General features: G+C 56.0%; 2 protein-coding genes across 15 annotated transcripts; both read right to left on the bottom strand.

The window, feature by feature from the left end:
- Positions 1 to 107: 107 nt before the first annotated feature.
- On the bottom strand, positions 108 to 8052 carry LOC130833783 (IQ domain-containing protein C-like). Of its 12 annotated transcripts, XR_009048554.1 has the most exons (9): positions 7997 to 8052; positions 7437 to 7580; positions 6963 to 7221; positions 6612 to 6730; positions 2268 to 2414; positions 2125 to 2164; positions 1352 to 1574; positions 839 to 942; positions 108 to 125 (listed from the first exon to the last, which is right to left on the bottom strand). XR_009048554.1 is itself a non-coding variant. In XM_057703828.1 (7 exons), the coding sequence occupies exons 1-7, from the start codon at positions 8036 to 8038 to the stop codon at positions 1429 to 1431; spliced, it is 897 nt and encodes a 298-aa protein (XP_057559811.1). In that variant the 5' UTR covers positions 8039 to 8052; the 3' UTR covers positions 221 to 1428. The 12 variants fall into 12 exon arrangements, 7 of the variants coding, with proteins under 7 accessions (XP_057559811.1, XP_057559851.1, XP_057559835.1 ...); XR_009048553.1 differs by lacking the exon at positions 108 to 125 and adding an exon at positions 160 to 286 and having other exon boundaries at positions 839 to 1574; XR_009048551.1 differs by lacking the exon at positions 108 to 125 and adding an exon at positions 222 to 569 and having other exon boundaries at positions 839 to 1574.
- Positions 8053 to 8341: 289 nt separating this feature from the next.
- On the bottom strand, positions 8342 to 12641 carry CCDC28B (coiled-coil domain containing 28B). 3 transcript variants are annotated; one of them, XM_057715839.1, is made up of 6 exons: positions 12558 to 12641; positions 10976 to 11163; positions 9669 to 9835; positions 9357 to 9550; positions 9112 to 9134; positions 8342 to 8532 (listed from the first exon to the last, which is right to left on the bottom strand). In XM_057715839.1, the coding sequence occupies exons 2-6, from the start codon at positions 11137 to 11139 to the stop codon at positions 8478 to 8480; spliced, it is 603 nt and encodes a 200-aa protein (XP_057571822.1). In that variant the 5' UTR covers positions 11140 to 11163; positions 12558 to 12641; the 3' UTR covers positions 8342 to 8477. The 3 variants fall into 3 exon arrangements, with proteins under 3 accessions (XP_057571822.1, XP_057571839.1, XP_057571829.1); XM_057715856.1 differs by lacking the exon at positions 9112 to 9134 and having other exon boundaries at positions 8342 to 8810; XM_057715846.1 differs by lacking the exon at positions 9112 to 9134 and having other exon boundaries at positions 8342 to 8782.
- Positions 12642 to 12836: the final 195 nt, after the last annotated feature.

Raw genomic sequence — 12836 nt, 5'->3', positions numbered from 1 at the left:
TTGCCTGTCCCTCCCGTGAGGTGCGTGCAAATCCTCAGCTGCCTGCCCCTCTCAAACAGAGAGACACCTGTGGGCCCCTCACTGCTGGACCCCAGCGTGTGGCGCAGTGCCCAGCGAGCAGCAGTCTGTAATAAAGGTGTAGTAAACAGATGGAGGTTACTAAGTATTATTTTATTGTGACAGACCTGCTCCCCAAGTTTGTGGTCTCTCCCCAAAGCTCAGTTGGCTACTCCTTTCTCTGGCCAGAGAACCTCATAAGGCAATGGTCTCTGTGGCTGCAGCTGCTCTGCTCAGAGAAGAAAGGAAGACTGGGCTGTGGGTTTAGGAGCAGAAGAGTGGGAGTGAGGGGGCTGCAGCGTACCCTGTGAGCCCAGGGGAGGCGCTGGTGCCTCGAGAACAGGCTGCTGGAGGCTGGGGCTAAACGGTGGCTGCAGAGCGGCCGTCCCCCGTAGCTGGCTGGAGCTGCTGGCTCTCCAGATGGCAGAGCAGGGGCCCGAGGCTGAGATAGCTGCCCCAGCCCCGGGCTGGTTTTCCAGGAACAGGGCCTCTTCCACTATCTGTGCGGCCCTCTGGAGGAGGCAGAAGGCCACATAGAACAGAGCCATCAGCACCCCATGTCCAGCCTCCAGCCCTTAGCCTGGGGTTTCCCGACCCCAGGAAAGGAAGAGACCAGAAATTAGGATCTCCCTTCACATTTAACAAGGTAGGAAGTCGGGCTCTGAGAGGTTAGGAGATTTGCTCACAGTCACAAGGGAGAAGAACTGTTTCTGGGACCCAGGGCTGCCGGTTTCCAGCTCAGAACTCCTGTCCCAACATACGGCTTCCAGCCCCAGCCCACCTGATCCAAGGGCTCCTCTGTCCTGGTGTCTTCATCATCTGCTACTTCCTGGGCCCCTGCTGTCTCCTTCCTTGGATGGGGAGCCCCATACACTCCCTTGACTCCTGATGTGGGAGACGACAGGCTGATGCCCAGGATGCGGAGCCCTCAGCATTCTTTCCCTGGGCCTTCTCTACCAGCCCCCGAGCCTCGCTCATGACCTCGGACGATGGCAGATTAGTTCAGAGGCTGCACTTTGGCCGCATCGCCATCCCTTCCAAATCCCACCCCCGAAATGTCACGGCTTTGAGCTTCCGTGTGCTTCTTTTCATAAGCCAGGTCCCTGTGAAGAGGCCAGGGACTGGCTTGCACACCGGGGAGTAGGAGACAGTTGTGCTGAAGTCAGGACCAGATCTGAACCTGGGCATTCTGCTGCCATGGAACTCCCTCACCATAGCAGGGACCATCCTATGTCAGTGTTAGAGATTGGCAGAGGAGGCCTTGGACCCCACTTGGATTCTGGGGTCCCCTCACCTGATGGAAATGAGAGAGTGGGGAGCATGCTTCTTGGCCGAATAGCTTGCTGGGGTCTGGCATAGAAAGCAGATGGCTCAATTTCCCTGGCTTCTTCTGGAGAGGACTGGGGTGCCTGTGCCCTGTGGCCATGGGCCTGCAGAGAGAACACTGCTTGGGCCGTGGGTGCAGGATGTCCTTACCTTCTCCACTCCGGTCCAGGTTTGAACGCCCCTGGTGGGAGCTTGGAAGAGGAGATGCCATCCATCTTCATAGCCTGCATCCTCCCTCCCTGCTCCCTCTTCCATCAGGCTGCCTTATCCAGGGACATGGCAGATAGTGCCTGGTACTCTAGATGCCCAATGAAACCAGGCCATATCCCCCTACCCCCCACTCGATGCTCACTGGCTCATCTCTTGGGAGGGCTCAGGCCTGGGATGAGATAGGCAGCTGATAAGCATCTTTGGACCCTGCTATGCCAGATATGCTGAGTCTCCCTCCCAGCATCCAAACTGGCATTAGGTCTAGCAACTCAGAGTCCTGAAGATCTTCATAAAGCGCAGATAAGCTGGCTTTCAGACCAGCTTCAGGTCTGGCCCCTGTCAACAATTGTGTTCCCCTGAACAAATCACTTAACTTCTCTGAACTTCAGCCTCTCCTCTGGAAAATGAGAATAATCTCTGTTTCACAAGATTATTGAGAGGATGCAGTGAGATAAGGTCAGAGCCTGAGCTGGTGGACTCAGTAGTCACCCCCTTTCTCTCCCACCCGCCATGACCCCCTGCATCACCTACCTCCTGCTTGTGGGGCCTGGACTTGGGGTCTGGGGGATGCCTACAATAAAAAAAGAGAAGGCTGTAGGAGGCAGAGCAGAACATGGAGTCAGGGTGGCCTCCTCTGCTCTAACCTGCTACCCCTCCACCTCACACGTACATACCAGCAGGCCCTGGGCAGTGAGGGGTGAGGCACCAGCAGCTCCAGATAGGGGAGGGCCTTGAACTCGTCGTCTCCGACGGCCACATAGTACTGGCCGCTCACCAGAGCCTCCCTTGCCAACACTGGGAGCCCCTTCAGGGTGCAGAGTCTGGGAGAGAGGTGAGTACATAAGGGCCAGTGAACAAGAGGGACCTTCACATTCAGCAGACTACAAGCGGTGGGTACAGCTATTCCAAGGTGCCCTTTGGTCACTGGCCCTCTGGGCACCACAGCCAGTCACCCAGGCTCTGCCCTGGTTCCGAAGGCTGGGCTGGAGGGGCCTCTCCCTGTGGCACAGAAAGGAGTCCCATTTGGGCAAATATGCTTTCCTTTTGCCTTTTCATCCTCAAGGACAGCCAAAACCAGTAACCAGTAGGGAGGCTCCTTTTGGGGACATTCGGGTTTCCCCAGTCCCCAGACTCACTTGCACACAGCCCCGCTTTGTAATTTCACCTTCTCAGTCAGGAGCTTCAACACTGCTTCCCAGTCCTCGTTGGCAGCCTGGGACAGCTTCAGGCTAAATGGGGGACTTAATAGGTCCCCATTCCTGAACACACTGGGATAAAGAACAGCCTGGTAAGGGGAGGGGTCCCCACAACTCCCTATGTGAGAGAGGAAGAAGGATGGCACAGCGACCATAAGACGGTCCAAGAACCAGTGCATTGGTCCATTTTCACCCACTAAGCAAGCTGGACTTTTTACATCCCCACCAGTCACCAGGGGCTCCTGAAATAAATCCACCCACTTTTCCTTGGTCTCACTGAAACCAATCTATGCCCCTGCTCCCCAACATGGGCACTCACTGAATGCAGCAGTGGGCACCTGCAGGTAGCCGCCGTCCAGGGGCCCCACCACATGGCTGCTGAGTCACGGGAGGACCCTGAAACGCGTCAGGCCCCCAAATCAGGAGCGAGTTGAGGCCTTTCTTCGGGGATAGGTCAGTCCAAGTGAGGGTGAGGGAAGGAAACCAGACTGGGGCAGGAGAGGGGTGAGGAGGGATGGGACTGGCCACACCTTTTCCCAAAGGGTGCTTCTACCTCCCCCAAGTCACATTCTTAACCCCCTCCCATCCCTCTGTTTTATAGCTTCCTCTTTCCTGTGAGGACCACAGCCTGGAGATAAGTAAAGTAAAAGGTTGGGAAAGGCACAAGGAACAGTGTCTTGAAATCCTGCACCCCGGGAAGGCTAGCAGCTGGCTCCACCGTAGGTGTGGAGAGTGGCAGATCCTGCTGCTTCCAGGGCCCCTGACTTCCCAGGCCAAACTAGGGGCAGTGCCCGGGGGGGATGGGAGAACAGAGGGCTGGGGGCTGGTCGGCCCTAGGACTTACTGGTAGTCTGCTGCTCTTCCCACCTGGATCCTTCCCTCCAGGGGCTAAATAGCTGAAAGGACAGACAGGTCACTGGTCATCTTGGAGAGCCTGGGACCTCAACAGCCCAACAGCTGCCAGATCGCGGGGCGCTAGGGCCCAGTTCACCAAGTCTCCCTTCCCATAGGAATAGTCTCAGTCATCTCAGTCCAGAAACAGATGCTGACACTTGAACCTGCCTTAGGTTGTGTATCAGGCTGAACATCCAGTCTGGGGTCTCAGACAGAAACTGCAAAGTTAAAGGTCGACATCCTGCTGTATCTCAGAAATTTTCTCATTCATGAGGTGTGTGGTTTCGTTTCAGTTTGTATGAGACTGAGACCAAGTTAAGTGACTCACCTAAGTAACACGGAAGTGACAGAGCCCAGATTCTAAGTCTTTCCAGCTCCTAACTCCTGGCTCCTTACGTTACATCAAGCAACCTCAGCTGAGAGCAGAGGAGGACCTGGAAGCCAGATCTGAGTTGGAAGCTCAGACACTCAAATTATCCTCCCACCTTGGAAAGCACAGCTCCACTCTGCAAAGGATAATCCCAGCCTAATGGAGAACACGGGATGCCAAAACAGCAGGAAATGATGGATGGATTTAGAGTATTTGGTGGTGGTGGTGATGGTGGTCGTAAGGATCCAATCAGGAAGAGCCTTTGGAAAAAGGGGCTCAACCAGCAGGAGAATGTTCTTCTTCCCACTGGTTGCTCCTGGCTGGACGGGCATGAACATCAGTGTCAGACTTTGACTTGAACTGTGGCTCCACTTGTGTTACTTATGTACTTTTAGGCAGGTTATTTCACTACCTTGATTTCCCTTTCCAAAGAATGGGGATAAGACCACCCCCTTCACAGGACTGCTGTATCCTGTGAGATACACAGTAAGTACTGAACACATGCTATTGCTATTACCGCCCTCCCTACACTCTTTGACCAGCCCCAGCCCACTCACGGGAGCTTGCGGAATCGTTCAAAGCCAGCAGCCACATACTGCCCTCCGTTCTGCAGGTCTGCCAGGCTGGTGATGGGGTGGCCGTGACGAGTATAGAGAGCACGCACAGCCAGTGGAGCCTGTACAGCTGATGTCACCTCACGGAGGAAGGTCTCCAGGGTGGGGAAACGGCGCTGAGTCACCACCAGCTGGTGGCCTGGGGAGAATGTGTCCCCATTCCGGTACACCACTACCCTCTTGGCTGCTGGACTGCCACCCGCCATGGCGCGTCCCAGGCTAGAGACACAGAGCTGTTGCCAGGCACCTAAGGCAGGGCTGGGAGCAGTGCCAATCAGAGGTGGAGTCCTGCCCTCTCACCCAGAAAGGCAGGCAGAGCCTCCACAGGAGCGTGTCTGCATTCAGGGTCTCATCCAATCTGCTCTTGGTGGAGCCTCACGAGTAGATGGGGCCGATCACTATATATGAAGGAAGAGCCTGGGACGCAGTGAGAGAGGCAGTGGCAGAGATCGCAGATGTTCCAGGACTGGGTGAAGGGAGTGATTCTCAGAGCCTCCCTGCCACTCTGCAGCCCAAGGGTTGAGCTTAAAGGAAGATCAACTTTGGGGGCTGTTCCCCAAGGATGGCTAGTCTGCTCCCAGGCTGTGCCTCCCAGCCAGCTCTGGGGAAGATGCCCCATGTCAGCAGGAAGTGAACAGGAGGGCCCAGAGTCTGTCCTGACCAGAGACAGAAGATAAATATAACCAGGCTCAGAATCTAAGGAAAATCTTTATTCTCCATCAGCCCAACCAACTTTACTCACCCAGGTGGCTCCCTATCCCAAAATTTGGGTTGAGCCACAGGCAAAGGATGAAAGCATCCTCCTACCTTCTCTCCCTTTAATGGTGCTAGCTCTGTGCTCCAGCTTCTCTTAGCCTCATTAGTCACCAATGCCCAGGGGTAGGGGCAGGAGGTAGAGCTGGTACCAGGGAGCTAGGATGAGGTCCTATCTCCCTCATTGCCCTTTCGTAACATGCCCCTTTGGAACCTGATCCTCCCTGGTTCCCCAGGGTCTAGCCTGGTGGTCCTGTTTTCCACGGTCTACCCCTCGAGTGATCCTCTCCTGTGTGGTCTAACCCTGTGGAACACAGTTTCTCAGGTGGCCTTGATCTCCATGGTACAGTCCTCTGGTTTTTCCATCCTTCATGGCTAGAGTCAGTGGAGGTTCTATCTGTGGTGCTTTTATCACTGGGGGTCTGGCCCTTGGACGGTTTAATCTTCCAGAGATCCAGGCCACCATGCTCTGCCAAAGTCCCATCCCAGATGACCTGGTCCTCTGAGAGGCCCAACTCTTGTGGCCCAGCTCTTTGGCAATCAGGCTGTTTTTGGCCGGGTCCTCTGGGAGAGTTGTCTTCAATGTTTGGGTTCTCATGGAGTGTGGGTAGCTGTATCCTAGTCTTTCCAGAACAGTAGCCCCTAGATTTGAGGCCTTTGTGGGTCTCGTCCTCTAGAAGTTTTGTCAGCTGCAGGCAGGTCCCTCCAAAGCTCTGTTCTCCACAGCCTGGCTCTTTGGTGAGCCTCTTCCCTATGGCCTGCTTATCCGATGGTGTGGGCAGCTGTGGTCCAGCCTGTCTGTAGCATAGGTCCCTGTACTTGGGCCCAGCAGTGCTTTTGTCTGTAGTGGCCAGTCTTTCTGGGAATATGTGGGGTTGTGATTTGAGTCTCCAGCAGGAGTCATCCACGTGGGCTGGCGCACCAGTGGTCCTGTAGGACTCGTCTTCCAATGGTGGGCATGGTTGTGACCCAGCTCTCTCACAGCCCTGTGCCCCATGGTCTGGGCACAAGCTGGGCTCCTCTCTGGCCTGGTTCACCCCTGGGGATCTCAGTGTTTGTTTGAGAATTAGGTACTGTTGGAGAAGAGAACAGACACTGTACCAGGCAGGCCTGCTTGGGCATGGCAGGAGGCTTTTCCCTAACGCCCACCCTTGGCCCTAAATGTGCAGAGGGCTCCAAATTAGTGCCTACCTCCTTACGGCTATTGATGGCCTGCTGTAGCCACAGCAGCTCCATGGCCAAGTGGCTGCGGTGGTACTGGAGCTCCTGCAGCTCAGTCTGGCTGTGGGGCAGGCCTGGACCTGCGGCTTCTGTGAAGGAGGGAAGAATGAAGGGAGAAAGCCTTGCGGGGGCAGACACTGGACACTGGCTTAGTATTAGACCCTGGCACCCTCCCCATGCCCACCCATGAGTTGCCCCCAACCATGCAGAGGTGAAAAGGAAAGTGATGCAGCTTATCTAGCACAAGCCTTAAACTTTTCAGGTGGGAAAGCTGAGGCCCAGAGAGGATCAGGGCTTACCCTGATCTAGGCAGAGAGGTACCTGGGTTCTCCATCCATGACATGTCTCTGGTCTCCTCTGGTTTCCTGGTCCTCCTGCTCTGCCCATCCTGAAGCCACAGGCTATCATCTCTGCAGGGAAGACTGCCTGAGTTTGCCGAGCTCTCTCGTGACTTCTTCAGTATCATCTCCTCCCAGATGGCCTCTTTCTCAGGCTCTTTACATGGGAAGTGTCTCCCTAGTTCCTGCTCTGGATCTGGTACCCTCTCTCCGGCTTTCCAGGTCTGATGGGATTTTGCCTTCTGAGAAATCAGAGAGGTATGCGAGCCCCAAGGCTAAACCCTCCAAGTGTCTGAGTCCCATGATTTAGCATACAAGTTGATGAGCATTAAGGATTGGGGTGTGAGGAGGTGAGTCTGCTGCCTTTTCCAATGAGAAAAGCTTGTCAGCAGGAAGGGTGGAATCCCCTGCCCAGGTCCCTCTTTCCCCTCTCTTCTACCTCTAGGGCGTGTAGTACCTTTGGGAGAAATCGGGGCCTGGGAATCCAGCCCTCAGTCCACTGAAGCGTGCCCAGTTCACCCTCGATCTCTCGTACAATAGCCTCATATTCAGCTCGAAGACTCTGGAAATGGCGTCGGACCAAGAAGCCCCGGACGCAGGCCTGGTGTGGAGAACAAGGGGAAAGAAACCTTATTACTGCCACATGGGACACCTTGAGAGATTCTCCTGGAGAGGTCATCCCAGTGACTGCAAGAGGGGACCCGGCCCCGGGGAGAGAATGGGTGACGCTGTGCGTTGGGGCTCCCGGGGTTCGAGGGAGCGTGCTGGGCTGGATCCACCTCTTAGATTGAAGGCCCTTCCCACCACTTCCCTGATCCCGTAGGAGCGTGTGGTGGGAGTGGCGGGCGCGTGAGGGTCCGTGGGGTCCCCGCATTCTTCAGGCCGGTGGGGGTGGGTTGGTAGCTTCAGAGGTGGGCACGCGGACAGCTTACTAGACGTGACCGCCTCATCTCGTCCAGAGGTCCCAGTCCGAGATCTCATGCGCGGGTGTCATGTGCACCCCCGCACGCCCCGTACCTGCAGCGCCGTCACTTTCCGAAGCAACCGTTCCCGCTCCATCCGGGCGCAAACTGCCCTGCCCGGCGCCTGCGCAGCGCGTCATCGGTCTGCGCCGCACCGGCCTGCTCAGGCCCCGCCCCGCCGTCTCCACGGCAACCGGTCGGCTCTTCCCGGGGCCGAGCGCAGACTGGCGCCTGTGCCCAACTCCCACTCCCAGAGCGGCACAGGGGAGTCCGGCCCCGCAAGTGGGACCTCCCAAACCAGAAGTGTTTTGCGCAGGGGCATCCCCGCGGGAGCTGGGGCCCGGGCGCCCCTGCCGAGTAAAGGCGCAAGGAGGGGAGGGAGGACACTGAGCCGCTTTCTTTCTTTCTGGTTTAATTCCATCCAGTGCCCCCCACCCCCATAGCACCTGGGGGGGCCGCGGAACACCCAATCGAGTCCGTAAAAAGTCACAGTTTGAAGGGAACGAGAAGGAGCAGTCTGGGCCTGGGTCCGACACCTACACAGCTGACGGCTCCTCAGGCTCGGCGTTCTCAGCCAGGTGCAGCTTCTGTCTGTGCGGGTCAAGGACTGTGATGCTCTGTATCCGGGTCCTTCCAGCCCTATTTCCCCAACCTGCACAGGCTTAGTTTCCCCAACTGCGCAAAGGGGCGGGGGCCAGGGACTCTGGGGGTGGTCCGTGGTCTGGGGTTGCAGTCCTCGCTGGCCCTTCTTGCTAGATGCCTTACCCCCTTCGCTTTCGGTTTAGATCATGCAGGTGCGTGCACCCGCGCTACTGATGATAGGACTAGATGCGGAGATAATCTAAGGCAGCAAAAATAATTGTTCAGTGCTGAAAGAATAGGAAGACATTAGACAAGCCTTGCCATGGATTGGTGTCAGCTAAAGTACTTGCAAAGATTTTGGTAAGTAGGTAAAACATATTCCCTGCAACCACCTTTCTTTCTCCTAATATCTGGGGAATTCTTTCTGCCCCCTCTACCTGGGTAAGAGGAGTTTGTGGCTAATTCTGTAGGACTGAAAGGGGTGAGGATGTTGGTTATCTGTAAATATTCCTGCAGGGTGGAGGGGAGGGTGAAGCTGATTTTATCCTACATACACTTACACACTGTCAAGTCCCCTAAAAAGGATACATAGAATTACTAAGATCTTCCAGCTGTCAATAGAAAGAGAAAGGGAGGTTTCTGTAAGGAGGGGTACCAGATTAAATTCCAGATGCTCTGGGGTTCATCTTCTGGTGGGGTGTTGAGAGGCCCAGAGCTTTTGGCTCTATGCACCCCTAGCTTTTCACCCAGGGGCCAGGAATGGTCTTAGAAGCATGTACCCCCCACACACCCCTTGGTGTCCCCAGGAACCGAATCACCCAGCTCTGACCCACATTGCTAAGCAGCTGGTCCAGGTTGCGGTCAGCCATCGTCTTCTTCTGCTCCTCAGGCAGCCCCTGAGTGACCCCGTCCTCTTCCTCCTCCTCCTCCTCCTCCTCTCCACACACATCCAGGCTGAAGTGCAGCCGTGCCAGCTTCTCCTGCATCTCCCGCACGTGTTCCAACTGCTCAAAGGAGCATTCCTTCCCTGGACAGCACCTGTCAGCTCTGGGAGCAAGCTTGGGACCCTGGTCCCAGCCAAGCCCCAGCGAGCCGACCATCCAGCCCCACCTACATGCCCTCTAAGCCCCACCCCCAGGACTCACCGAAGGCCTGCAGCCGGCCAGAGTGGAAGTCATTGAGCAGGTTCAGGAGGCCCCCCTCCATCTCATAGACATCAGTCACCTCGGTCAGGAATGAGTGCTGCAGGGGGGTGCCTGCAGAGCCGCCCCCACCTCCGGCCAGCACTGGGCGGCACTTCTCCTTGCCTACCCTGGGTGGGTGGGCACGGCCATGGTCACAGGGTGAGGGCAGCCAGGTACCCCCAGGTCTCTTGTGCCATCTGTCTGTGCACTAATTCATCCTTCTATCCACCCACCAACATAAATGGATGTTTGGCCCTGGCCTGGGCACCGGGATGGGTAAAGGGAAGGGAGTGGGTGAAGACGGGTGAGGGTGAGAGGTCAAAACAAGTCTTCTTCTGCCAGTGATACAGCCAGAACCATGCCTGGAACCAGGCTGCTGGGTTCCTGTTTGAGCACCTCACTCATTTCTCCTGTGACCCTAGGTGAATCACTTGTCCTCACCAGTCCTCAGTGAACTTGGGGACAGTTACTCCCTTATTGCCATGAGAGCCATCTTATTTCTTCCAAAAACATCTTTCTGCCCCTCTTGTATGGAAAACTGTTTTTTTGAATTTTCCATTGCCCTCAGGATAACATCTAATGACCTTCCCAGCTTGGCCCCCCTGCCTCTCCAACTGCATTTCCTACTATTCCTGCCCCAGCCCTGAGCTTTAGCTACCCCAACCTGGCCATCTCCAAACATGCCACTCAGGCAGGTGGGGCCAAAGGCACAGGGAAACATAGTAATTGCAGGAAAAAACTGTGTTTAGTGGAAACAAACACAGACACGTTACAGGGTAGGAGGCAAATTTTCAATCATTAAAAAATTAAGTGGAGAATTCAAATTGTTCACCCGAGTATCCCCTCACCATTTCCTGCCCCATGGCACTCCAGGATCACCAAATCATCTATGGTTCCTGGAGACTTCCAGGCAATATTTTTCTTCCATACTTCTGCCAGGCAAGCCTCTCAGCGTAGAACATTCTCCCTCTCCAGTGTGCCCAACAGCCTTCTCTTACTCACATCCTGGAAGTTTGCTCACTGCCTGCTCTGAGATGCATCACCACAATGGGTGATTCCAGTGACCTGCCTGGCCTTTTCCCAAAACACTTGAGAGTAGAGACTGGATCTGAGTCCTCAGGGGCTGGTGGGAGGTGGGGGGAACCCAGGGAAGGCATGGATTACTGCTCAGTAACTATGGGCTAAGGCCCCCTTTACCTTCCTGCCCACAAGGCTCAGCCCACAGTTAGGGTCCCTCCCTCCTTGCCCTGCTTCCCTTCTGTACCTACCTCTTGAACTTGGCCCGCTGCTTGGGGGATGGCAGATGAGGGAGTCCCAGGGCCAAGGAGCCGCTGTGGCTGGTGGGCACTGGGACCCTGCGTAGTGTGCCTGGGGGCTGGGCTGGCTGGGTCAGGCAGGGCTTAGGACTCCTTTTCTTCTTCTTGTCCTCCATTGGATGCTGGCTAGGCCTCAGGCCCTGGGAGGGAAGCACTCCCACTGAGACAGTGGAGGGCAAAGCGATCCCTCCACCCAGCAATCTCTAAGAGCTGCAAAGGACGGCTCTAGGACCTTCTTTTTTTTTTTTTTTGGGCACACGGGCTTAGTTGCTCCGAGGCATGTGGGATCTTCCTGGAGCTGGGATCAAACCCGTGACCTCTGCATTGGCAGGCAGATTCTTAACCACTGCGCCACCTAGGAAGCCCTCTAGGACCTTCTAACTGTACCCTCCCCTGTCCAGTATGGGCAAGGCCAGGTGCCAGCACCTACTGCTGGGGTAACAGATGTGTATTTGGAGGACCTTCTGTAGCCCACCCCAGGTCCCCTCTGCCTTCCAACTTTAGCCTGAAAACCTAGGCCCTGCCTAAAAGGGTTGGATCAGACACTATTCTCCTGCTGCTGCTGCTTCTGGGGTTTCCTGTCCCTGTAGCCGAGAGGGCGGAGCTGGCAGAGGAAATGTAGGGGGAGACAGGGTGGATGTGAACTGGCAGGAGTCCTGGCTGAGGATGAGGGGTGTCTTAACTAGGCTCCGTTCTATTATCAACTGCCTGGACAGACCTGACAAACCTCAGCATGGAAGATGACCAAGATGTGGATGGGATCACCTGGGAAGACCCCAGCGTCAGGCAGTAATCCCCAGAGGACGGGCAGCAATGGCAGAAGCCCTGACACGCTGGCAGAGCTCAGTGTGGTTTCCCCGTACTGGCATCCTTCCTTTTCCACCTCACCCCCAACAGCAAACACCCGGAGACTCCCAGAAGTTCCCTGGGACAGACTTCCAGCCGCTTTGCCTTCTCGGGTCAGGAAATCCCTGCTTGGCTTCAGCTGCAGCCAGAGAGGGCCGGGTGATCTGGCAGGGTAGCAGGCGGCCTGGGCCTCCAACAAAGGCTGCGCCCGAGGCTGGCATCGCTGGGTCTCCCTCCCGGGCCCGCCCCTTCAGCCCCAGGTCCGCGGAGGTCCCACCCCAGCTTGAAATCTGGAGGCCCTTTATGGGGTTTTCCCAAGCTGCTTACTCCCAGTTTCCACCACCAAGCCCAACTCTGCACTCTGGGATGGCGGTGGCGCCGGGGGCATAAGCATTAAAATTGGTACGAGGCTGGCTGGCACTGAGGGGGTGTGGTGCAGGGGAGACAGAAGCACGTCAAATGCCTGGCCCAGCAGCAACGTGGTCCAATAAGGGACTCGACAGAAGAATTGCAGCGGCAGCCCCTGCTTCCCAGGAATGGATGGGGGCGACCTGGGCTCTATATCCCACAGTCAGTCTCCAAAGCCGTGTGCAAAATGGATTGCTCAGCTCGGGAGCCAGGATCCAAAATGGAGCATCAGACCCGCGTCGTTCCACCTCAGCACCCACCCGCGAAGGGGGCCACTGACCTGGAGGATTGGGGTCTGGAGTGATGCTTCCTTGCGGGTTCCCTCCGCCCTCAGCACTCTCCAACTAGGGAACCGAATGGGTGGAAGCTGAGCTCGCAGGAGGTAATTTGCATTTAAAGAGAAAGTGACTTTTTTCAGAGTGGGATGGAGTAAGATGGAACATCCCCACATGTATTAAGCTGTCCCTTTCACTCGACTTTTACCTCCCTATCAGAGCAAAGCTGATGACATTGGTTGTGTGATGGCAATCTAAAAAAAACCCTTTTTCTTTCCTATCAG

This window comes from Hippopotamus amphibius, chromosome 1, assembly GCF_030028045.1.
Source record: "Hippopotamus amphibius kiboko isolate mHipAmp2 chromosome 1, mHipAmp2.hap2, whole genome shotgun sequence".
NCBI lineage: Eukaryota > Metazoa > Chordata > Mammalia > Artiodactyla > Hippopotamidae > Hippopotamus > Hippopotamus amphibius.
The sequence above is the reverse complement of the archived record's forward strand: the minus strand, read 5'-3'. Positions and strand labels throughout refer to the sequence as shown.